Source organism: Crassostrea angulata, chromosome 8 (assembly GCF_025612915.1).
Source record: "Crassostrea angulata isolate pt1a10 chromosome 8, ASM2561291v2, whole genome shotgun sequence".
NCBI classification, from domain to species: domain Eukaryota; kingdom Metazoa; phylum Mollusca; class Bivalvia; order Ostreida; family Ostreidae; genus Magallana; species Magallana angulata.
In genome coordinates, this window is record NC_069118.1 from 60,022,088 (window position 1) to 60,050,047 (window position 27,960).

Sequence of the window (27,960 nt, forward strand, 5' to 3'; positions counted from 1 at the left end):
TTAATGTTCTTTTGGACATAAAGTAAAGTGTAACTGCAGTGACATTAAATCAAATCATATATAAGCTACAACTTTTGATTCTGATTTTTATAATCTGAAAATGTATGCTTTAATAAGTAAAATTACATAATCCTGTCTACAAAAGACGAAAACGCACTGTTATGTTTAATTATTTTAGAACCTGCGCATTATTCAGCTTCTTTGATATTGATAAACTAACTTGGATCCCGCTTAAAGTGTCAGACACAGATTGCAATTTTCACAGCAATGTTAAAGTGTAACACACCAATGTTAAGGTATCCGGGATGTAAAACACGGCTGACTAACTTTATTGTTTGAATAAAAAAAAAACATTTTGACCGGAAGTATTTCTCAAAATCTTTTTTACATATATCGCCCAACATATTAAACATTATTTTTGATGGATTTTTGTGACGTGTATATCATAATATTTCAAATGGTGTTACTAAATAGTATCGGCACAGTTGATTAAAAACATCAAATCATAAATATTCCTAAGGAACAGTTTTTGTTATATCATATACACTGAAGTTCTCGCTTTTGCTTGAAATAAATATTTTTTGTGGTGTTAAAAGGTCAACTTGTTTTGTAGAATAATTTTTCTGTAATGGGACATTTATAGTCAAAGTAGAAAGTGTGTCCTTTGTTCATGTTCTATTGAAAATGAATTTTATGTTATTGTCTTTGCGAAGCACATAGCAAAAAAAATTCATTTTAGCCCTATTACTCGAAACAAAAATAAATGTTGAAAACTTGCAGCCTTTTAAATTCTAAAAACCTAAAAGAGCTGTATATTTTGGATAAAGTTATTCACGTTAGCTAGAAAATAAATATATTTACTGTCATATTCTCCTGTTAACGTAATACCTGTACATGTATATATTTGTTTATATTTGTTGTACTGATAAGATGAACAGCTTAAATTATTAAGAACTGAACTAACCTTTGATAATCAGACAGTCAACTTTATAAATGTTTTAATAGGGGACGGATGAATCTTTTGCGAATCCGGAGAATAAGTGTCACTCGTTTGGGTTTAACTCTTATTACACGTCAAGCCATCTCATTCACGTCATCAGCCCTGTAGACCTCTCTTGTTATTTTCAGTTAACGAGAAAAGAAATTGCGGAAACGTATATTGTCTAGTATTTACCGAGTCGACAAACAATAAAGCAAACAACAAACTTTTGTGTGTACATAATTACAAGGCACTGTCTTTGTTTCGGTGTCAACCTTTATAACCATTTCTTTCTGTTTACCATTACATATAGAGCGATTTGAAAAACGAAAATAATTTTCACTAAAAATAGTACATTTTTCATCAATAAAAAACCCAAATCTTATTTCTCGTATAAAAAGCTGAACTTTATTCTGTCTAACAATTAGAGTGCAAAATTTCTTTTCAAACAATTATCATTATGTAATATTGGTGATTTAAAACGATCATCCGTTTACAAAACGATTTTTTGAAGTTGCACCAAATATACTTCACGTGAAATATTAGCACGTTCTGTTGGTTGATACAATTAAGTAACAAAAAGTAGTGTTAAAAACCCAGATGCATGACCTAATTTTAAAATTCAAAATACCTAAATATTTTTTTGGAGAGAACATATCAAAAATGACACAAATGCTATTATTTACAATAATGCTGTAAAAATGAACTGTGCATGTAAGACGACGTGCTCTGCTTCACCTGTTAAATACTTGGGGAGAGGTTTCGCAAGTTTAAAATCCTTTGTAACCTTAACCCTAATCATAACCATTTCTTTATGCTTATCAGTAAATAAAGAGCAATTTGAAAACAAAATTAATTTCCCAAAAATGTATTTTTTGTATTAAAAAAAACCAAACTCATTTCTTGATTATTCTTCACAGATTCTACTGCCATGAGAGATTTATCAATCACCATGAGTCTGAAATAGGCAGCTCTCATCGCATGCGCGAATCCAGATTTTGTTTTCCAGGGAGAGGGATGGGGGGGGGGGTCGGTTTCGGGATATAATTGTGCTTACGGGGAAGGGGGGAGTCCTGTTTTTGTTTTTTTCTTTTGGAGGGGGGGGGGTGATGGTAAATTTTAATGTGTAAATACAATAAATTTTAATGTTTCGGGGGGAGGGTGATTTCAAATTTCTAAGTGAAAACAAAAATATACTTAACAGATGATTTTGAGATGACTGAATTGGTTATTATAATTAAATGTGGTTGCAACTTTGATGTCTAACAGAGATATCAAATAAAGGACTCCTTTAAATTTGCTTTAATCTCAAAATACAATCTTGGTAGTTGACACTTCAATCAAGGAGTTAATACGGGTATATATTTACAGAACGTAAAACTTGTTCTTGGTTTTCCCATATTAGTGTCCAATATATGTATACTCATACATAGCAGTTTCTAAGATTTTTTTTTTCAAAGACAAAACAACAGTTGTTTGGATTCTCATTCTTACAAAAGAAATCATTGAACTGAGTGTAAAGATATTTCAATATTCATCGTTTTTTTTTCATGATTTTATTTTCAGAAGAAAAATACGTGATATTTTGTGATTTTTTCTAAACTTCGTTTCAACTCCTGTCCACAGTCATCGTTAAAGCTAAACCTATCCGACAAATAAAGTCGATAAATTTTACAAAAAAGGAAATAATTCAAATCCATTCAAAAATGGTTGCAACATCGTGCGGCATGTTACATATATTATACCTGAAAATTTCAAAACAATTGTGGCACAAACGAGCGAGATATTAAGGATCAAAGTTGGCGTCTAGAAGAAAAGAAAATGATAAGAAATCTAAAAAAAATTCAGAATTATAGTTAGGTGTTCCGCTGGTAAGCAGAATACCCTAAAATGAAATATACAGTCACGTGACGTTCAAAAATCTTTAAAAGCAAAATGTCCCTCTTTAGGACACATACTTCCTCTTTCTTAGATCAATGGTGCATTTCATGGTCGTTTAACGTAAAAAAAAAATACAGAAACTATAGAATTGTTATTAGCATAAAGGCGTCTGCAGTTTGTGTATGTGCTTAACCGCTTAGTAAACGTGTTCAAATTGAAATTGAAATAAAAATGTATTTGAATGGGACTATATCCGGTACTGAGACTGTGCCCGTTACCGAGAACATGGATGATCATGTCAACATAAGTATTACCAAGGGATTCGGATACAATTCAACTTCTGAAGGATTAACTTTACAGCTCCGCTTTTACAGAACGACTTTTGACACAGCGTTCACCTTTATGACTTTTACCATTGCGTTCTTTGGAGTCGTTGGAAATCTTGCCACCATAGGTAAAATTGTACGCGATTCCAAATACCACACACCGACATTTGCTGCTATCGGACTGTTAGCTTTGGCAGATTTCCAGTCAGTCACATATTTTAGTTTAATTCGGTTGACAAACCTTATGACATTTTGGAACTTTTCCTCTTATATCGCTAGCTTGGATTTTTTAAGTTCGTACTTTCATGTGTGTTTACTCTCCGCTTTAAGATATTTAATTACAGTTCATCCCCTTCAAAGCAGACAACGTCTTACTGCAACAGCAGTGTGTTTGTGTTCACTCACAATATGGATAACAAGCTGTTTAACTGTTATACTTATAACATTGGTACTAAAAAATACAGACAATCATGAAATAATTCGATTGTCTATCAATATCCTTATACCTTTCATAGTTTGTTCTATAATTATAATGTTGCATGTTAAAAAAATCAAAACATTACGCAGTTCTATGTCTGTAACAGATCAGACACAAAGAAGAATGAACATTGTTGTCAGTTTGACCATTACTATATTTGTATTATATCACTTGTCTATTATCGTAGGCAATACACTAAAGTTGACTTTTGTAAATCAACAGTCTCAAGTTCTATCATTTAAAACATCCAAATACATTTCTTATTTTCATATTTTCATTGGCTGTTTAAACTTTTCCTGTAATCCTTATATAATATTTCTTTCACAATTTATCTAGGTTATTCGATTATATATATATATATATATATATATATATATATATATATATATATATATATATATATATATATATATATATATATATATATACACACCTGAAACGATCAAATACCATCGATCAATCGTGCCAGTTGATATCCTTACTCATTTATGTATCTCCTTTACAAACAAATCTATGCAGTAAAAAATATTCAACATTACAATAGTGTGTTTTTGTTGATTAGATATACATATCATAATACGGTAGAGTATTTGATTTTAAAAATGGGACTTTATAACGAATTTATAATTTGTTTACCAAACAAAAAGGTTTAAAAGATTTTAAGTTGTTGCGGATATTAATTTTGTTTCCCCCATGTATTAAGCCGTTCAAGCTCAGGAAAATTTTTTTTTTTTAAATTAAGGGGTAATTCAGAATATAAATGTTTCAAAATACGAAAAATCTGTAGATGTGGTAAACACTGTATGGCACAAACAGGAACAAAACTGGCATGCCGCGTTCAAGTACACAAGCAAATAAAGATACTGATAATAAAAAGAAACTTAAACACTAACAAAAACTCTGTTTTATAAATTAATGATAAATAAGCTAAACATTTTTTGCAACATTCCAACTTATGAGAAACAATTAACAAATGGGGATCTTATTTGCAAAAGAGGTCGACATTTTTTTTTTCATTTCTTTAAAATGTGTGGGATGTCGTGCATTACTACTACAGATGTAAACAAAGTACTGTAGAATCATTAGATTTCGTGGTGGCTTAATTTCCATGGATTTCGTGGGTACCTCTCATCCACGAATTAACATCCTCCACGAATTAATAAATTAGGGTAATAAAGTCAAATTCCCTTTGTAGGTTTTAGAGAATACACGAAATTACGTCCCCACGAACCTGTAAAATGTAAGCAATCCACGAAAATTGGCCCCCACGAAATTTAATGATTCCACAGTATACGCAACATCTGGGAGTTTTATAACGAATGATTTAATTTTGTGCGCTCAAGTTTTATATGACTTGTGCACAAATCTGGTGGCTTTTTTATAATGAACAAATGTGTTTTGTGCAGTTAAGAAAATTACAGAACGGTGTTCATCGGGATTTGCACAGATTAAGAATTAATAAAGCTGACCTCCTTTATCTGTTAAGTAGTTGTGAATTCAACTATGTTGTCATGATCACTATTTTGAATTAATCGGATTTGTTCAAATTACATTAAAAATCCCAGTGGGCGTAAAAACAACATTGCTTAACAGTTCCATGTAGAAATTCCCTCAGGCAACATGTTGCACAGTATTTGAAGAAAATTAAGTCTTACTTCACAAGACCCTTAATAGAGCATGTGTGGATACTGAAGGGAGTAAGGGGTCTGGATCTCCTTTGGATAATTCAAATTTATCAAATTCACATAGATCCCCCTCACTTCTTGGAGAAATGGACCTGCGCCTGTAAGGGTTAAGGGGTTAAACTATTCATCTCAGAAAAGTGTAACAAAGACAAATGTTTGATAGGATATTTTATTTTAAGAACGTGGCGATAGTGTAGGCTGTTATTATGAAGTACACGTACAAATCAAATATCAAGTCAAATCAAATATGAACATGCACAATGGGTAGCCGAACAAAAAGCAAGTCCCCAAAACATGCACTCACAGCACTGCATCGACGAACACAAAATTAAAGCTAAAATTCAAAGGTCAAAATTTAAACAGCAAACAAGTTCAAATTCACGTTTAACACTTATTGACATGCAAGTTTAAGTTTAACATTTAGAATGGATTGACACGGTGGGTGCATAGCGTTTTCAAAGAGCATGGTTGTAGCAAAACAAAAGAGAAAGATTAGGCATGAATTAATTCATAATTCTGTTCACATTAAATGATATTCGTGGAATAATTTACAATTTTTATACTACTCTATAAGAGAAAAAATGCCATAATATAAGAAAAGAAGAATTAGGCCGTATTCCCTAATTATGGTTATATTACATGATATTCGTGGAAAAAATTACAATTTTTGTATTACTCTAAAAGAGAAAAATATGCCATAATATAAAAAATAGGTGATAGTATAAAAAGACGTCATAATGCCGAGAGCAAATATTGCAAAATCTGCTGCTAAAGAGAATCGATGGTCATCAGTAATTAATGATCAAATAAAACTCACATAAATTGATTGTGACCGGTATACATGTTTTTAGCTATTAATTTTATAAATCAACCACCAATAATTTACACAAACCTTATATTCAACCAGTTGCTAAATGATTAGGAGGCTAAAAGACCAATTCAAAGGGATTAACAACAATTGTTAGATTGACTGCTTAGGCGGATATAATTACATGTCTTGGCATGTAATAATTGGGAATAACGCTGCAAACAAAATATAAAGAACAATGAATACATGCTTATATAATTCACTAAACAGTGACATATTATTTAAAGGTCAATAAAATAGTGCACATAGCACACATTCGCTCACTTAGGAAGTGCACGTGCAAAAATAGAGTAGGCTGAATACTTAATATCCTACAGTCAAACAGTCTCTATCTTCCTTAAACAATCAAAGCAGCTTGGAGATGAAAGTCCTTACAGATCCCGTTACTTCAAAGAGGTTCTTTTGTGTGGTAATCATTTGAGTCACCTCTAGCCTGAAAATTCTGCACCATAAATTAATTCTTCTCGTTTATTTATATTTAACATTGACAGGTTTGCTACGTTAAATTACCAAATAAAGAAAAGAAATACACTTTATTGGTTACATAATCAGAGTCCATAACAGAACGCAGTTCATGTTCAATCAAAGTTTCTAGAAGCTAACATCAATGGTTTTTAAGCTTATTGATGCAACTATCCTTTAAAGTTTTCACAGAAATGTTAGCAGCCAAAATACATGTACCACTAAGAACTTGAAACACAAGTCCTCTGATATATAGAGGCTGTATTATATCTGATTACATCGGTGCTATACAGGATAAGAAATTTCGTGGTAAAACTATTGGTATCAGTCAACGTTTTGAAAGGGTATGCATTTTTTCAACATTTTTTCTATTAATGAAGATGTGTTTTCCTTAAACGTACAAGCTTTCTTTTGAGATTTATTTGAAACGCGGCCATTTACAGATTCCCTTCGTACCAGAAAACAAAGCTGAATATAATTCATTCTATAACATTAAGTAACAATATTACAGGACTGATGATAATGATACACTTTTTAACCCAGAACAAAACATGTTTGTTAGTAAGTAGTTTAGATATTTTAAACATACATGTATCAAAGGCGAAAGCAAACTTTCTGATACACGCCTTTAAAACCATTTATAAAGAAAAGTAAAGTTTAGCATTATATTTGATCTTTTACAAACCCAGATACCAATCGACTGCATGTAATACATCAATATAGTACCGTGTCTTTGCGTTTCTGCTCGACAACATTTATGTAGATTTTGGAAATCAGGCCCTCCATCAATCTGTTGCAATTCTCAATTGTACCAATTCCGCTCAACTGTTAGCAGAACAGACCTATTTCTATATTCATATGAAACAGAATTAATTTAAAGACTTGAACATTAAAAAATATTCACGCTGTGGCTTTCAACATTTCGACGTAATGGTATATCGACGATGTATTATCAATTAACAGTTCTTGTTAACATTCTTACGTCAACTCCGATATATCCCAGTGATCCTGAAAAAAAGCTAGCACGGAGTCTGAGTCATCTGTTTCATATTTAGATATTTTACTATAAAAAGACACTAATGGAAACCTAACATCAAAACTCCTTGATAAACGTGATGACTTCAACTTTTCTATCGTCAACTTTTCTAACTTACGTAGCAATACATATCAGCAGATACGTGTATTACATAGTAAAAATATATTTAATCACATATTTCTATTCTTTATAACAATGATTGGAGATCAACTAAATATAAGAGATTGTGGTTTATATTTGAATGGGGGTGACAAAATGGCCATATATGTATTGTTTACAAGATTTTGTATGATTGTGTATTTTGCTAAAGTTTAATTATTATCTAAAAACATTTAGAGTTATCTTCCATTATCATATTGATATGTATTTTCTGCAGTTATCTTTCTTTTTTGAACCTAGAGTTATCCTTTCATTATATGATTTAGAGTTACTTTTCCTAATTGTTGACTTCCTGTTTGTTGTTTGTGTGACCCACACAAGGACACTTAGTTCACCCAACATGTTTTTCGTATTCCTATGCTGCCACACACTGTAAGTAGTTTTCTGTTGATTTATATTACATACGCGGCTATTCATTTATATGTTTACTGTTTCGTATTTTTATATAAATGCAGTTTATAAGTAAATTTCTCATTATCTCTAAAAAGTATGGAACGCCATTATTGTCATTGTCAATCTAAGTAAATAACGTACGTTTGTTACAATTTTCTATGGAAACCCATTTGTGTTAAAATTCATTGTTTTGGACCTTATCTTCATACTGTTATTTTTTCATTTCTATTCTTTCATTACAACTATTATTATATGCATTTTATCTTTACATGTACATTGTTTTTGAGAACGTATGAGTAATTCATACTTTGTTTTTGTTTCAGTTTTTTACCGCATACACAATAAATACGAAGCACTGGATTGTTGTGTTGGTTAACTATCTGTAGGCAAAGGCAGAATAATATATGTTTTTTACAGATGACATTTGGTAAACATCAAAAAATAGAAGTGAAGGTAACAGTCCAAGGAGCCTCGAATTACAATTGAGACTACATTTAAGCTATAAATGCAAACATGATACTCCCTGACAGGTCCATCTACTTGTCATGGTACTTAGTGGTCCGCCAAAGTCCGGGGGTTTCTGGATCAAATTGAAGAAAGAAAAGATGCAGTCAGATTTCACGAATAAATGTATCATGAATGTAAAGTTCCCTGTCACGACCCTTTTTGGCTTGATCAGAAAAACACAAGATTTTTTGTTGATTTTAGAATTTTATATAAAACAAATACATATATGTATATATACATTAAAAACTGAAATACAACAGGGTTCATGTTGCTCAGGTCTCGGTATCGGTATCTTCGGTAGAATCCGCCCTCATGTCTATGGTGATCCTCTATATCCTCAGTGCGCACTAAATGCGTCCACACTCGTAGTGTACGCTATTGGCCCGACATTGTAAATACCCCAATGTCACAACGTCTATGGATATCCGGTCTCTGAGGCATCATGCTTCAGACGTCACGTCAACTTGTGCACACGCTAAGCCTCGGAAAATCATTCCTGACCGTCGACAAAACTCTATCGCCACAAAGAGCTACACTAGGAAACACCGAAAAAAAAACTTCAACAAATTTGTTGATAAAAAATAATAAAAGTGTCACCAAAAGGCTGTAGTACATAGCGCCTAAACAAACTAGTAACAGCTTACCTCGGTATAGATTTTTAATTTATAACAACGGTTTAAATGCAAAATAAATCTGAAACAAAGTATATTAACGTGTAACAAAAACATTCTTCCTTATTCTTTAACTTCAGACAGGGACACATGGCAAACTTTAAAGTATATAATTCGAACACGCTGTGACAATTAGAAATACTACAGTAGTTTAATGTAATTAAAGTAAACATTTTTGCCGAATATTTTTTATCACTAACAAGGAAGTAAAAACCTACTCCTCCATGGGCTTATCAGGCTGAACCAAACCTGGTACTTTGGAAACGTGTGCTACCCGTGATGAAATATGCACCCCTTGTAGAGCAAATCTGGTCAATAAGAAAAACGTTTAGGCTCCTTGCAGGCTAATACATGTACAAACAACTCTACCTGTAAAACATCGATGCTTAATACGGGATGAAACATCAAACAAATTCATGATTGATTGTGACATTCCCATTGTTTGGGTCTTTGATCTTTGAAAATAAGATAAAAAAAACTTAGATATTAAGTGAATGGTATTACGCTGTGGTCAGGAAAGATGTGCTATTGAAAATTGAACGTTTATGATTTCTATTTCAAACATATGGGGAATCGAGTGTAAATTTAAAGGATTAACGTAATAAAAAACAAATTGGCAAACCAAAGTATTTGATTGTTTTAACTTGTAATGATATAAAGCATCATGATTATAAGGAAATAAAAAAGTTGCACTGGTCTTGTTATAATGTAGAGTTTGACAGGTTTTCATAGGGAACAGTTTGTATTACACCACTCCAGTTTAAAAAATACAAACCTGAGATTTACACGGAATGATTTATTTCCTTTATTGACGTGAATTACATCTATTTTTATGGGGTTTTTTTTTACCCCTTTTTCCCCCTTTCAACAGGATTAGGGTAATACGAGATACCACTGAAACTATTTATTCGAAACGTGTTATCAATTACACTTAAAATTGCTTAATACCAGCATATGTAGAAAATGATTTTATTCCATCATCCTTCGCAAATATACAAACACCATACCAATTAACTAACCAAGGGAAATATTCCAGGTACAGAGCATCTTAAAGATTTCAAAAGACAAAATTGAATGGTGTTGAAACAATTTTGTGATATTCAGCTTTTTATCTTTTATAAATGTGTAAGTTCTGTTTCTTTCATTGTAAAGACCTGATATCTGGTAACAACCTACACCCCTGTTTTAACTTTTTTTTAATTTTCACATCCGCTAAACATTCATTAGCCTCAACAAATCTAAAATCAAAGGTCAAATATCTATATATTGTTAGATTTCAATAGCATGGTCATAGAAATTATACCTTAATGTTATTTACATTTAAATTCCATTGTATACAATTTCTGTTTAGAAATATTATTTCTCGTTCCAATATTACTTTTTAAGCGTACCAATTATAACAATTTATTTTGTTTTCATAATAATTGCATGAAATATTTAGATTAAATGCTTTTCTTATCATTATAACACAGAACATTGCTTCTACTTCACATTGATTTGTATTAAATGTGAAAATAATTGATGAAGAGAGACAGAGAAATAGACAGACAAACGACAACATGCACCAAAAAACACATTTAATGAAGAGCTAAAACGATGTTATAAAAAGATACGAAAATAGCATTTTCGTAAATAAGTTTTCCAAACCGCATTGCTAAAAACAATATCATGAATCGTTGTTACGTTCTGCAATTCAAGGTTAATCGCAAGAGCTACATTAAAATAGATATTAAGATAGCTAATTGATAGTTTAAACAGTTATTCAAATTTTTAAATTAAGAGACAAACACTGCAACATGCACAGACAAGCACATTTTATGAAGACTTAAAACAATATGTCCTTAATTTGGAAACTTTGGAATTAGGTAGAAACGCATTTTCCAGCACACGATATCATAACACATTATTTAATCCTGCACTTCAGAGTAAACAACCGCATATGCATTGAAATGCACGTGAGAAAGGTACATGGTAATTTAACAACGTTCTAAACTATAATTTGCAAAAACAAAACAAAATAAAAAAGTAATTGCAGTTAGATGATTTATCGAAATCAAAGGATCTGATGGATATGCACATTGGTACGTTTTGTTTTCACCTAGTCACAGTGTGGGTGTCCTGTTAGCGGATATTAAAAGATCCGGACACTTAACTGTGTACAATGACTATAACAAACATTAGTAACTGTACATTTAGCAACAGATAAGATCCAGACGAATGAACACATTTTGTAAATGTAAGTTTATTTCTTTTTTTAAAAGATTAAAAAAATCATTAATACCTGACCTTTTTTAAAATTGGTTAAAATGGTTGTAGAGAGGTAACCAATGAACCCCCTTCATATTTTTTCAGATTTTTAAAGCTTCAAAATAAGTCTGTACCTGCGCAGTTCGACAGCTGTTCTGAGTGAATAAAAGGCATTGTCATGTTCTCGTACATTGTATGCATACTTTTAATACAAAATGACGTATAGGATATCGAATTTATTGTTTTTATACCTTTTGGCAAAAGTGTTGGCCAGTTTTGGGAAAAAACAATTCAGATAAAAAAATGTTAACATTCTTATCCTTAAATGTACAAGATGGCCGCACACCCCCATGACATTAATCAATTTTTTAAAACTATTTTTCTGCTATTCCTTAGGGTTAACTAGAAGAAAGTATGCGTTGGGTTCCACAAGCTGACACATGTGATCGATATGATTGCATTGTTGATAAAAGATTAATATTAGTACGGGATTTGGGCCAACATTTTTTCATTACCTAAATCAATTTAACAATCCTGGTTTAAACATTACACAGTGTTACAATAGTGTTTCTGACGTTATAATTTTAGAAAATATAAGATATGATATTTCATTTTTGCCCCTTTGCCCTCGTTGTCAGCGGGCGAATTTCAGACTGGACGAATTACAATGTCTCATATTGTCTCTCTTTAAACACAACTTTGTTAGGGCGATTTTAAATCGGGGTGAAGCCGAATGCAAGCGGTTAAGTGCAAAAATTACATGAGGCGAAAAATATCCTGTATACAGTAGTTTAACGTAAATAAGATATCAAAATGGATTGCTATAAATTAGTTACAATTTCTTATTTAACGATAAATATATCATCCTAAAGAGTATATATTACTTACAAAATTTGAAAAGTTTGCCACTAATGAATTTGTGACTTGCCATTGATATACATTATTTGTATTTAAACGTCAAGAATATCGAAACAAATATTCGATCGATTTACCTAGATGACAATAGTATGGGTCATAACGGAATTTTGTTTTATTCCAAATGTATTTTTGGGACCAACCGACTGTTTAAGATGTGTTTTCTTCTTAACACGATAATGGATGTTCATAAGAATGAATAAATGCAACTACACTGCATGGAGTATAAATTTTTATTGAATTTTAATACATAAATATAAATTGTTTTACCTTAGGGGGTGATTTCATGTTTGTTTATAAATCATAATGCATACAAATATATATGAAGAAATTCATTTAATTTGATATTTTGTAGACTATATGTCGGCATAACTAATATCATAGTTTAACATGCTCTTAAAACATACAGTAGAAAATGTTTTAACGATTACCATGTTTTTTAGATTTTATTATTTGACTAATACACAAGCATGCACTTGCCAGTGCAAGAGTGTTAAATTAAATCTACATAACGACCATAAATTGATATTTTTTTTATCGAAGGAGAACAATGCTCCTGTAATATATCTTTTATTGTAGTTTTCTGTGTATCAATCTTTTATCGATATTTATGCTATTCAAAATCATATTTTTAAAGGAAGTGAACATGAAAAATTAATTGTTGCTTTTTAAATCTTAAAAGCCTTTTGAAATTTAGAAATGATGTCTTTAACCTTTTTGTTTATTTCAATCATGAGATTTTATCAAATTAACACTCTCAGTGAAAGGTAACGTTTATGGAGATAATCCATTTTTCCCCAGCATACATCTGTTCTCTGACGTAGATAAGCCACATTGCTGCTGGTGACCGGGTCATTGATAAAACTGGGTCATTGTTTATACAGAGTTGATAAAAGTTACAAAGAAAAATTGTGCCTGGATGTGCAGCAAAATGTCTTACTGTCATTAGTGGACAAGGATTCAGTATATTTCTTTAACTGAACCTTTAATGCTTAGGTAGTAACTATACATGATTTGTCCAAAAAAAAAAAGATAATTTGTGAAATATGAGACCATCGCATTTCAGATGTTTGTTTGGAGATGTGTTAGTCAGTGTTTACATAAATAGAATGCTCTTTGTAGATTTCAAATATATGTGAAACTGTAATTTCATTTTCTTTGTGGGGTTTCTTTCCGTTACTTTTTATTTATGTATAGCTCTACAAACCTTCCTCTGTGATTTGTTTTTATCTTAGATTAGATCTTGATGATACCTATGACGGTTCCGTTTATGCTGTCAGAAGGATAACAGAACTGAATAAGTCACATTTTGAATATCAGGATGCTGAGCAATACACCTCATTTAAGTAGCATACATTATGTTCAAACTCATACAAACAAATTAAGAAATTCCCGAGTGGAAGAATAAATAGGCCACAATAATACTGATCCAGGGACATTCCATTCTGGTTACATGTAACATTAACAGATGATAGGAAATGCATCTTTCTGAGATCCAAAATCTTTCTCCATAAACCCTTTTTCAAAATGACTCTTTACATCCTTTTTAAGTTTCAATTCACATTTTGATGATGACATTTCATCTCTGTTACAAAGCATGTGTAAAGATGCAATGTGTCTCACTGACGTCAGCATCAGTGCTGCCCCTTTCTTAAATGCTTGGAGATAACCCAGAAGGGAGGTAATGTTTTAAAAATATGGTAGCGCGCATGGATAGCAAGATTTAGTTATTCTAATTGGTATATCTTCTTATTGGAAAAAGCTGTGTCTAAATAGTTTACACATATCATTATATACATCAAACAGACAAATTTCAGCCCTTGATAATTTGTCCATGCTCACCTCCTTTAATGATGCAACCACAAGCATGCACTGGTGCGTGCAAAAGCATTTAATCTCATCATCATAATGACCATTAAATTATTACATATTTGATATTATATTCTAATAAAGGAAAACATTGCTTCTGTTATATTTTTTGTAGTTTTCAGTGTAACAATTTTCCTATTTACAGTCTGTGTTTGAAAACATTGCCAATCTCGCTTGCTTGCAACCAGTTGATAGGGTTTTGGAGAATAAGTTAAACCGAAAATCCCTTTCAAAGATGGCGGATTGGATGAGTCCTTCATGAAAAATTTGTACCGCTGAACAAGAGAAGTAAGAAAAAGAAAGAGCTCCATAATCGCTAATGATTCACCCAAACAGGATCTTTTACCTGTAAAATATGAAGAGTGGCACTGAGTAAAATACGTATCTGAGAAATCGATTTATGAACGAAATTAATTTTATGAGGTTATGTGAAGTTGTATTTTATATACCAAATACTCAAAAGACTGTAATTTTAATAATATGTTGTATAGTTTACAGACCTAAAGAGAATGCCAGGACATTTTCCTGACCTGTCAAGAACCCCTCTGAATTAATATATCTCCCCGGGTCAAATTTATGAGGATTCGGAAACATTTCAGCATCATGAGTGAATGAGGATAGAATCAGTGTGGTATCTTTAGGTATGGAATATCCTGCCACTGTGATATCTTGAGAGGTCACGTGAGGCAGGCTAAGCGGAGCTACATTGCCCATGCGCAAAACCTCAGTTACCACTGCAGTAGAGTATGGCATATTGACTGTGTCTGCAATAACCGGAAGTCGTGTACCATCCGTAACTTGCATTATTTCTGATGCCATTTTGTCTTGAACCCCTGGGTAATGGATGAGGTATAGCAGGGCTCATCGGAGTGCGGTAGCTGTTGTATCGGTGCCTGCGGCGAACATCTCACTAATATGGTGGTACACTTGAGTTTCTGTATTTAAAAAAAACACTTGAGATAGCTTTGCTATTAAGTGATTCTAAAATCTAACTTAAAGGACTAGTGAAAGGTGACTGGATGACAACGTTTTGTTCCGTGAAAGAAAATGTGATTAAAAAAAACCCTAAAAAATGACATTGCCAAAATCATTAATCAACAATATAAGCTATTTTAATATCCTTTTTGTTGATTTTAAACTTGTGTTTGAGTATCTGCTCACCGTTAAGTAATTCGGTTTTGGTCTGAGCGAATAAAATTGAATCTATGTAGTCTCGTGGGGGATCTCGTGGATTTTAAAAGGTTTCGTGATCTTTGATCCTCTGCTTATTGAACTCTACCTCAACTTGATAGCATTTTTTCAACTTCTTAACACCAAACAAGTCTCCTGGCAGAAAGCGAAGACACGGAAAGAAATTAATGGCTCCAGTAGAGCTGCCTTTTTCAAACACAGTGTTCATGTTGGCGATAAGTGTGATGAACTCCAGGTCTTGATAATCATAACGCTTGCCGTACACTATGGAACAGGCGATGTTAGAGATGCTCATTTGGGTTAAAGATTTGATGTCAAAAGGCTGACCAATATAACGTTCAATTACATCAAGAACGTGTGGTATTTCCTCCTGGACACAATTGTCAATACAGCGTTTGTTGTATCCAAGATCTCTAAGTGTTCGGAGACAAAAGTTCCGTAGTTCCCTCCATTCTGGACCTGAAGTAGATACCACCCCTGGAAATGAAGCATATTTTAAAGTCATTATCAACTTGAATACATAGTAATATACACTTTAACTGACCACTTTTCATTTGCCGAACCGTACACTACATTTTATGATAATTTTATGTTACAATTTAGGTTACAATTTTATATACAACTTTCGATATACTTCATAATAAACAGAATTAAGGTATACGTTTACTCACAATGAAAAAAAATCCACTGATGATAATGAAAAACTATCTATTGTGTGTTATAGACCTTTCATGGTAGTGTTATTTTTCACTTCCAAAAAGGTAGGCCAATCACCTACTTTTTGATTTAATGGTCATTGAATATTGTTTGAAGATTTAAGAAAACTCCGAAAAAATTTGCACTGTAATTGAGATTTCCTTAATTGTAAAATAATACAAATTGCTTAACTCTTTTATTAATGAATTACAGTTAATGAATGGCAGTGACATATAATAGATACAAAGTATTTAGTTTTCATTCACATTTTTATAAATATTCCAGTTCGAATTTCCTCTATAGTACTAGAACATTTATAGTATAAAACTGAGTATGCTGACTATATTCTGTTGGCATAAAATTTATATAAGGTCATGATCAAAAATGTTAGATGTTTTCATCGTTTTTAAGCATTTTTAATTTTTTTGTAGTGTGTGCCATACAATTATCTAAATGAAAATGTGAAAAAAAACATTAGAAAATATGCTTAAGTATGTTGACAAACAAATAATATTAAATTTGAATATTAAAGTACTACCAAAAATGAATTTATGTGAAAATCTTAATCTGACGAATTTAGTAAGAATTTCCTCTGTTCTGCTAAAAGTCCAACTTTGTCTGAGCATGATTCTATAGTATAGTAAAAATATCGATTTCTTTTGTATATAATAATTAATTTCATAAATACTTTTTTGTGTTTAGAACAAATTTTGGCATTGAACTTTATAACAATCTAAATTTGGGAACTCAAACCCTGAGTAGACAGCGCCCTTAAATATAACTTTCTGTTTTTTAAATTAACTTTAATCGGACTAACTTAAATAAGATAACTTTAAAGAAAACTCTATAGAAACACTTAATTTAGAACTTAACAACATAAAGTGAAGTTATTGTTGATAAAGCAATATTACATAATTATTAGCAATATTAGAATTTACAAAGCATAAAATTTTAAAAATAAAAGTTAATTGATCTAATAAACAATAATACTCAAAATGGATGCTTTAAAAAGAGATTCAATTTAATCATTACGCGTATGGATTTTTTCTTCAAAGGATGATTCAGCTAAACATATAAAATCGACCCCTTCTTATGCGATTTATTATAGCAAATCTACCGTGATTTTGATAAATTTGAAACAATAGTCAATGAATATGACACATCCCGATTAGTGATAACTTTTATTGTAATGTTGGACGCATTATCGATGATTTTGTATCCCGAAACAGTGAATTTCGGTTTGGATTGTGAATATATCCTTACAATAAGAAGAAATGAACAGAATGTGTGGACTTTGATACATTAATCGATATGTTCATGAATTAATGAAGCAAATCGGGCAAGACTGGTTTACATAGCAGGTGACTTATTTTAAAGCCAAATTGTCACCAGTTAGGAAGAAACTTAACTATCAGAATTAAATCCCGTTGATAATACCAACTTACAAATTGTATATTCTCATAGGCACAGGTAGATTGTTTTTAAAGTCACATTAAACACGCTTCTCGAAATCTATTTACATGACATAGCGAATGTTAAACAGCATCAGTTTATGATTAGAAGGATCCGCTGATATTTTGCCTTTGTTTAAGAAATTTACATATGAGCATAATGAGGTAAGTTTTCTCCTTTGACATATAGATATGTTTGGAAAAAATATATTAAACACCTGAAGGAGAAAAATGTTCCTAAGTGTTTTTGTGTATCTTAAGGGCTTAAACGTAAACAGGGTTTAACAGTGTATACCAGAAAAAATAAGTTACATCTCGCATGCAATTGTGGGTTTTTTTCGGGGAGGAAGGTGGGAGATGTCAGCATTGGATTCTTAAAGAGTGCATATTTTAAAGACTAATACATACAAAATTTAAAAAAAGCAATTCTCAATTATTATCATTATTATTATTATTATTTTTTTTTTTGGGGGGGGTTATTTATTCGAGGCCGTATTTAACATAATCCTTTTTTATTAACATGTCTTTAATCAAGTGTTAATCTGTCTGTTAAATTTCATACAGCTGGATGTATTTTAAAGTAGTCTGAATAAACATGTATACATATATATAGGAGGGTATGTTCAGACAAACAGAACATATTTTGATATAAAGTACATAAACATAAAATGTAAATGAAATACACAGTTGTTAATTTTTTTGTTCAAATGCATGGCAGAAACAACAACAACAACAACATCAAAATAGATTTGTCCTCAGATAATGAATTTGGCATGTACTTGGAACACAGAAATGCAATCAAGGTAAAACACGGCAGTTCAGAAAACTTCGATAATTTAATGACATATATCTATACATGTACATACCCGCGTTTTCTGACAGTTCTTTCATCAGGTAATTTTGCGGACGATCGGATTTGGCGTCACCATTGACAACATAAACCTCTCTAAGCATTTCATACCCGCAGACGACAACTACCTTTTGAAGACCAAGATTCAGGCTATAAATATCACCATACTGCTTTCGCAACCGGCGGTACCTCTCAATATCGCGAAAATCAAACCGAGGCAAGACTCCTAAAACAGGCAACCCCACTGGACCCGGAGGGAGATTTTGCAATATCCTCCGCTCTGAGAAATAGATAAGGAAAACAAGCAGTGAAATGATTAGTATTTCCCATGTTAGATAGTCCGTCATGACAGCTTCTTAGATCAGTCTACGTTCGTCATTCGTCAGTATATTGAAAACATTGAGTTGATCCCTGGTTGTTTAGTTTAAAGATATTACTTCCCACGACCATAAGAATAATTACAACGATAGGTGACAGAATATGACCGAATGACCACGTCAGGTATGATCAAGTTCAAGTTCAGTTTATTCACTCAAACCAAATAATTTGGTACAAGAGGAACATAAATATAATACATACAAATACAAATCGTCAGAGGTACAGAAAAACAGGTACATTTTCATACAGGGAAAAAATATAAATAAATAAAAAAAAAAAAGAACAGACTATAGAATCACTACTTATGTTAGATTTTAGTATAAAGGATCATAAAAGGAAAACAACTAAAAGGAGCAGACAACATCAAACATTTTTGAAATAAATAAACATAATTTTCTTAGCGATTTACAATTGCAATTAGTCATGAGTTCAGAAAACTTAAAAAAAATTTGGTCTTTTATGATAATACATACTAAATCGCCCGAGAGCTGTTTAATTCATTTCAGTGGAGTTTATATTTCAGGCCAAGATTCGGTCCATAATTTTATTTGGACTCTTGCATGTTTTTAAAGCATGTTTATATTTTACAATCATTGTAAAATGTTTTGAAACCGATCAGTGCTTGTTAGGTTCAATAAATGTATATAGTAATGCATTTAATTATGCTGCATTAATGTATATTAATGTTGCTGTATTGAGGCTGGCTGGAATTTCGGAAGGCTGTTTTGAAGGCCAAGCGCGGGGGTGTTAAGGAAGCATATGGAATCTGAGTTACATGTAATTAATTCCGTGAAATCACAAATCTTAATTATTATGTACATATTCAAATATCTAAGCAACGAAACGTAGATCAAAAACAAATAAAAAATACTGAAGACAATTTTTTTCCAGAAATTAGTTTGTATTACGTAGATTTACACATTGATGACGTCATGACTAAAAGTTGAATGTCGTGTGAATTTGATCGGAAAGCATTGTAAACATATTCAAAATATAACTAATCTAAGAACTCTAATAAAGTATTGTGGTGTGATTTATTGAGAATTGAACATAAGAATACTGAGGGAGATGTTAGTTAAATCAATCATTCGCTAAAAGGTATGTAAATTTGCTTTTATTTCTCGGCCAGGCTTTCCTCTGTCGTTGTTTACGATATAAAAATCCAACTAGAACAACACTACCCCGTATATATTGAACTTGAAATTTTATACGTTTCGTTAGTTTGATCAATGCTTAAATTGAAAAGTGCTGCTAGAATCCCAAGTTGTGTGTTGTTTTGATGCAATTTGCCGTTTTCCGTGCAAACTATATAAAAGTGGGGAAGGTTTTACGAGAACCGGATTAATAACTTTTTAATGAGGAAAAACACAGGATTCTAGCAGCGGTTTTGATTAAACTGAGATGTTTTGCTTTCAATTGGTATGTTTATTTTATTTTTTAAACCGCGGGGTAGTGTTGTTCTATCTCATTTTATGTTAAGGAATATACGTAAGCTATTTATAGTTGTCACGTGATAATGCACCAATGTGGCAGTAATGTACTACCCGATTTTATTGCACTGACATCTATTTTAAAGGATAACACTAAGTTTTTGATCTTATTCAAAATAATTATTTAATTTCACGATTTTGAATATAACAGTCAAAATAAGACGTTAAATTGTCCATATGCTTCCTTAACACCCCTGCGAGTTGACATTTGTTGTTTTCAGTACACTCACGCTTGAGTCGATAACTCTCATTCTATTTATCCTTTTTCGAATCAGTTAAACATTAAAGTAATCTAAATTAAATTTAAAAGAAATCATGGGCGTTGTCCTGATATTTTGATTTTCGAGGAACTGTTTACTTAAATGAATAAAATTATTACAAAATACGTTTGCCAATTAAAAAATAGTTATTTTATTGATTCTTTTTACTGTGAAATTTATTATTGAAACGTTAAATCCTATTTTTAAAACTAATCTAATTATCAAGATCCAAGATATATAAAGCAGTATAATTCTTCACATTTAAAGAAAACAAGGCAGTTGACAAGGATGGGACCCTGACTAAACTCCATTCTAAAATATATTATGTCCTTAAAACATCTCACATGATGCTAATTGTATGTCTGCAATTAGAAGTAAGGAAGTCGCTTCGAGGTTTTTGTGAAAAAAAATAACGAAAGAAAAACAATTAATTTTAAACCATATGTAATTAACAAAAACTGTAATATATGTTTTCTTAATAATTCAAACCAATGTTTCCTCATTAGTAACACTGCTTGAATATTGTCTTAATGGATTTGGGAATCAGTTTTATGCCCCAGTCACACATTCAGGGATTAAAGCTAAACACCGCTCGTATATAGGCACCGTCACACAGATACCTGGTATATAAACCCTTCGATTTCGTTACACCCGATTGCACACCTGAAACTCGTGGCCGACATGTAGTATTCCTTTCGTGGTCTTTAGATTTTATGCATTTTTTCTTATCTTATGTTCATTTTCTGTTCGTAAATAATGCATTGACCAATTTATTTGATGTTTGTATTCTCCTGGGTGCGTAAAATTTGATAATTTCATCGCGTCCGAGTAACACGGCGAGGCAAAATGTACGCCCACACAGGTGAGACCTTTACAGCGAAGTACTTTGAACTGTTTAGAGGTCTGTCCCTTATATAAGGGTTGTAGGGACAGCGGTGATTAAAGAGAAATATGGCGGACAGTGCCTATTTACGAGCGGTGTTCAGCTTTAAATGTCGGATTAGCAGCGGAAGCTATCCAGAATCATTTGTGGCGACATGTATATACCCGTAGATTTTCCGTCTGTTATCGTATCCAAACGTAGCAATACTTGTATATCTGCGACAATTTTTGAACATGTTCAAAATTCCACTACGGATGAAACCACCGTAGTACTTCCTTAAAAAAACTTACTAAACCGATTTAGAACGTAGAAGTATGTATCAATTTGTATCCATTCTGTAGTGCATCCGTACTAACTCCGTATCATTAGATTTTCTGGTGTCAACCGTGGAAAATATTCCGTAGTAGAACCGTGGAGTTGATCCGTGAATGTGTGACTGGGGCATTAGCAAATGCTTATTGCTTTGTACTCATATCCGCTTTTGGTCATCTTTGAATAAAATTGGATGCGGTATTCATCTGACAGAAAACTTAACACTTTCTAAATACCAAAATACCCTTCAAAAGGAAATGAACCAGCAAAGCGATTTATATGTTCCAACATTTATCAAACATCATGTATTTGCATCACATTCACCTTTTTTCCTGATTTTGGAGATATTTGCCTTGCCTGTATCAAACAGAAATTTCTTTTGCCACTAACGAACTGTCTCAAAATATACGATATCAGACCCATATAGTTCCCTCAATTCAATAAGTAGCTGCAGTACAAGATGACCGAGTTTTGAGCAAACATTTTTATAAGCTCTTTTTTCTTTAATATTGACAATCCGTTTTCCAATTATTACTACATCAGTGAACAATGACTTTCTCTTTCGAAATGGTTATTAGTTAAAAACTATGTGGAAATGAATTTGGCTCGTTTCCATTATGTTTAAAAGGTACTGAATAGAGCTGTTCAAGAGTATCATCGTCCACATAGTCGTGCAAAACGGTATTACGCTGTGCTACAATACACAATACGCATCGGGCAACCTATTTATGACAGGGAGATAACGAGGTAAGTTCTCCAGACAGAGCAAGCAGGTTATCAGGTATGAACCTAGGTAGCTCATTGTAAATTATAAATGACTCGGTGCAGAAAAAAGGTATTTTTATTTGACGTTATTGATTTACTATTGAACAAAATTAATTGTATCCTTCTTGTATATTATGTTTAGAAAAAAATGTATATCTATTTAACATAGTGATTATATGATATAGATGTGCTTGGTTTGATTTTTAAACAGTCACATTACGAAATACGAAAGTAATATATGTTTCATGAACCCGAAGAATTCCTTCGTCAGGGTTCAACTTGTATAGCAGGTAATTTAATTCCATATAATGGGGCTTTCGGATTTTTTTTCTAGTCAAAAAGAAAAAGAATTGTGTAACGAAAATGGAGAAGTTCTAATTATATTCCGGGAGTCGACAAAGAAATAGCAAACACGAAAGCAAATCTGTTTTTAAATATGCAAGGTACAGTCATTGTATTGTTGTAACCTTCTTAGACATTTTTAATTCAATATCAGTTAATCTGGAACAATTAAAAAAGATGACAATAACAAACCGTCAGCCATCTAAAAACATCCGTAAAACGATATACAATGCAAAGCAGAGCAACAGGGACCTCCAAATAGATAGAGAAAGGATCAGGTGCCAAGGAGGAGTGAGCATCCTCTGCTTACCGGTCACGTAGACAATATGAAAAATGAAAATTATGTTTACTAAAATTGTCTAATACTTTTTGTATAATTGAAAAAAAAATGCATTATAGTATTTGGGCATTCTTCCGAGGCTGTTTGAGACGATAAAGACATTATTTACTATTTGACATCATATTTCTGGATGGGATATTTCAAATCTTATCTGATTTAAGAATCAAGTAGAAACATTTAAATATATTGTTAAGAATGGAATGAGCTTAGCTCCGCTTTGCTTTGTCTGTTCAATATCTAAGTCAAGGATTTCGCAAGTTTAACAAGCAGAACCGCTTACTCAAGACGGCGTTTTAGAATGTTCAATAATGAAAGACTATTATTACTGCATTGATTTTTTTTTTTTTTTTTTTTTTTTTTTGCGTTCGTCAATCGGTAAAACCTATGCATCGGAATATTGATTTAATTCTATTAATATATTGGGTTTTTAACCTCGTTGTCTAAGTTTCGTTTTAAAGATACTCGGAATTAAACTGTCTACCAATCCTTAATTGATCTTACAGCGCACTGCATAATATTTAATTAAAAAAGAACTTAAAATAACGCAAACTATTTCTTTTATTCGATTTTAACTCTGTAAGGAAAATCCTTTAATCATGGTTTTAGACCTTTATTATTTGGTTTGTACAATATTCAAACACTTTTGCAATTCTTTAAATCGTCACTTCAATTTGACTATTTGTAATGCCTGACCAATATTTGAAGGTCAAAGAGTTAGTATTCAGTGAAATGAGATTTAATAGTTCTTTGTTGTGTACTTTAATCTACTGGCATAATTAAAAAAAATAGTGTACTCTGTGGTTGTATATTTTTTCTATGTAATGAGGTGATTTTCTAGTTGAAATATGCCAATAAATGGAATAATGCGTCATATACATTTACGTAATTCAAAGGTAAATTAAAGTTGAATGCTACCCATAGCATTATTCTCCCAACCTAAATCGGTGAAACATTATCAATGTGACATCAATGTGGCATTTGTAACGGTCTTATGTACTGTCATATTGTGCAATTTTTAAAAAAATGAAAAAACATGAATTATCTATTATTCCACTTCATTTAATCGTCTTACTCTTAAAAGAGGTGAGGTCCGTTCGGTTGAAATATAAAGGTTTGGATACAAATGTAACAAACGTAACAAAAGCAATAAGATTTAATTTCATTTTTATTTACAGGGATCGCGTTAATTAAAATGTTTGTCATCTAAAGAGAAAGATGGAAAGGACTTCAAACCTATTAAAACTATTCAGATGCGCAACTTGTGAAAAACCTTTTCGAAAGGTCGAAACACTGCATTGCTTGCATTCTTTATGCAAAAAGTGTTTAAAAGAAAAGATCAAGGAAAAAGAAAACTGCAAAAGTAATAGCGAGATAATAGTAAGATGTCCGTTGTGTTCATACACTACTACTTTTGACAATTTGGATGGCACCAAAAATGACTGGGAAAAGTCTGCACCTGTTCAACAAGTAATCAAAGCTCTGTATGATATCGAGTATTGGTTGGACTCTCCAGTCTGTATGTCTTGTAGCAATAGAGGGCAAATTACACTGTCGATGTTCTGGTGTTTTGATTGTGTCGACCATTTCTGTACCAGTTGTCAAAACATTCATTCTTCTTTTCCTGTGTTAAACAAACACAAAATCTACAGTCTTGATGACTTAAAAAAGGACCCAAGTCTTGTTACGAAAGCAACAGAACTCTGTTTTAAGCACAATCTACGTTATACTAAATTGTGCAGCGAGAGGGAAAGTGTTTGTTGCGACTTTTGTTTGTCTCTTGATCATATTGACGTTTGTAAAGGTGAACATGGAAACATACAAAATGAAATAGTCTCCACGCTTGTGAAACCTAAAGTAACCAAATTATATGAATCGTTCAAGAAAATGCTTGAGACTCTACACAGCCAAAAAAAGCAAACATCTGACGTCGAAAGTGAAATTGAAAAATTCTTTAAAGAGGAGCAAATCAAAGCTGATGAGAAAAGTCAAAATCTTAAAAAAAGGGTATTTGAGTCTACCGATGTATTAATGGCGAACTCTTATAAGATAACTTTTTATAAATTACAGGAAATGGAAAAAAGGATTATGGCGCTAAAGCGAATGAAATCAATTCTAAAAAACGCTGTTGATATTGTGTCTGCACTTCGAGGCGGTTCAGATACAAGATATTTCCTTGAAGTAAAGAAAGTTAAGCAAGTTTTAAGCAATGCAGTTATTACTTTGAGTGAGGGAGAAGAGGGTTTTAGAAATACATTTTCTATTACCTTTGTAAATTCTCTTGAAACGTTTTGCAAGTTGAACCATTTTGGAAACATAACGGAGGCTTGTTCTTTGCAAAAGCACGAAAATCCATTGTGTGGCACCCGAATCAAATGTGGTAGTGACGATAATATATCAGGAGATCGAGAGTTTGCTTTAAGCAACCGCTGGGTCAGTGAGCTGAATCTATGTTCTGCACAGACAAGAGATGCTTCTTTAACATCAAAAACGTTCCAGTTTGATGGAAAACTCTTTACACTCTCAAATTCAATAAAATTAGAAACTGGATATTCACATGTGACTGGTTGTGACTGGAAGTCCGAAAATGAGATAATTTTCCTGGATCAGAAAGTACAAGGGACGGCAGAAATTTGCGTGTACGACGCGCTTGATGGGAATTTGAAGAAAAAAATTTCGCTTGATCAGAAACCGTACGATATTTCTGTTATTCCAAATAACAAATGCGTGATTACATTTCCTAAAGAAATGGAATTTCGTGTCTACAGTTTAACTGATTATTCCTTACACAAGAAAGTCAGTGTTGGATTAAAATGTCACGGTGTGTGCCACTGCATGACGGGGCTGATAACGGTGGTTGCTGGGGAAGACAAACTCGTATTGTTTGATAAAAATTTTGAGATGGTGAGAAAATTAACTGTCAAAGGGGTAGACATACGATACGTTTCTGCATATAACAACAACCTTATTTTTTACAGTGATTTGCAAAATAACAGAGTATGTAGTGTCATGGGAAATGGTGATGCTCGGTTTGACTATAAAAATGACGACAAACTGAAAGGGGCTGCTGGGCTTATTTTGGATGAATCAAAAAATGTATATGTTTGTGAAAAGGGAGCAAACTTTATCCATGTTTTGAGCAAGTCTGGAATTTTAATCAGAAAAATTGAAGTGTGTAATCATCCTACATCACTATCTGTCAGTAAAAACAAAAAGAAACTGTGTATCGTAGGCGGTGGGCGACACGTTACTAATATGGCAGACATTTATATTTCCTTGTGATTTATGTACTTGTGAAAGCAGCTGTGATTTCAAGACAGTCATATGTGTTCATATTTGTTCTTTGATTTGATTGTCTTTATTTTAATTTTATTTAATGGAGGACCATCAGATGAGCGTACGTAGAAGAAAAATGAACTGCAGTATCATTTTGAGTTTTGAAATTGGCAATATATGTAATTACTATACGAAGCGTTTTAAGATTTTGTTTCCATTATGTGTTAGAAATTATTAAACTAATTCTTTGATTGAATGATTTTGATTTATTTATTACATGGATTTAGCTTCGTTTACGCATTATTAGTTTACACTGTATTGTAAAGCAAGACATCAAACTTTGGCCATTACACCATAGACAATGCTGATCGCAGAAGAACTGTGTGTGATTCATACTCGTTTAATAATTGTTAATTATTTCCTATATACCTTAGAAGTCACATACAAGTGGAATGTGCACTCATGTCTTATGTTCAAAGAAAATATTTTTTCCAAGACATTGTCGGACATAAAACGTAAATGTTATCGTAGACGTTAACAATTTTCTTGTAAACACTGGAAATTTCTGACGTCGCACATTGCGCCAACTGACAAAACCTGTTGTTACTAATAATTCATTTTCTCAAGAATTAAACAAAGTACAGATTGGAATATTTCAATATTGTTTGCCAATGGGTCATTGAAGAAAGTTATGTGTCATGTCTACTATTTTGGGAAAACCCTTTTATATATTAATATATCACCTTGATGTTCAAAGAACCAAATCCTTTCAGAAAGGCCTGCACTTTGCATCTGTTTTTATCAATTTACAATAAATACATTGTAGATATGATAAAAAAATTAATGCATATCTGCATACAAGTATGCTATCTTAAATGGTATTCTCTACCTTCTCTTCTCTACCTGGGGCACATAAACAACTAGTAAAAAAAATATGATACTTGTTTATCTGTGAGGTTTGTTTAGCCAAAAGAAGAAATACTGCAAAATAGGTATTGTTTATGTACGCAGGATCACAGTATATTGACCAAGTATGAATTTTTTTTAAATGTTAGAATATACTAAGCTAAAATTCCATATTTTTATTTCAGCCTGGGGAAAAACATACCAAAAGATGAACAAAACTGTAAATGTTGTGGCCCTATTCACACGTCTTAAATGATAGGTTCATTTAAATACTGTCAATACATAGGCGCAACCTTGAATCAATAAAAAAAAAACTCCTTTCAACTCACATCTACGGTAGGATATTT

At 32.2% G+C, this 27,960-nt stretch overlaps 1 protein-coding gene and 1 pseudogene across 2 annotated transcripts; one reads left to right on the plus strand and one right to left on the minus strand.

Moving 5' to 3' along the window:
* Positions 1-14,968: 14,968 nt before the first annotated feature.
* Positions 14,969-19,025, minus strand: LOC128161646 (cytochrome P450 2B19-like; annotated as a pseudogene).
* A 3,600-nt stretch (positions 19,026-22,625) lies between these two features.
* LOC128159852 (uncharacterized) lies at positions 22,626-26,963 on the plus strand. 2 transcript variants are annotated; one of them, XM_052823064.1, is made up of 2 exons: positions 22,626-22,734; positions 24,610-26,963. In XM_052823064.1, the coding sequence occupies exon 2, from the start codon at positions 24,650-24,652 to the stop codon at positions 26,711-26,713; it is 2,064 nt and encodes a 687-aa protein (XP_052679024.1). In that variant the 5' UTR covers positions 22,626-22,734; positions 24,610-24,649; the 3' UTR covers positions 26,714-26,963. The 2 variants fall into 2 exon arrangements, with proteins under 2 accessions (XP_052679024.1, XP_052679025.1); XM_052823065.1 differs by lacking the exon at positions 22,626-22,734 and adding an exon at positions 23,076-23,195.
* Positions 26,964-27,960: the final 997 nt, after the last annotated feature.

Excerpts from the sequence above, each read along its gene's own strand:
- LOC128159852 (XM_052823064.1), top strand. The coding sequence starts at position 24,650 with ATGGAAAGGACTTCAAACCTATTAAAACTATTCAGATGCGCAACTTGT.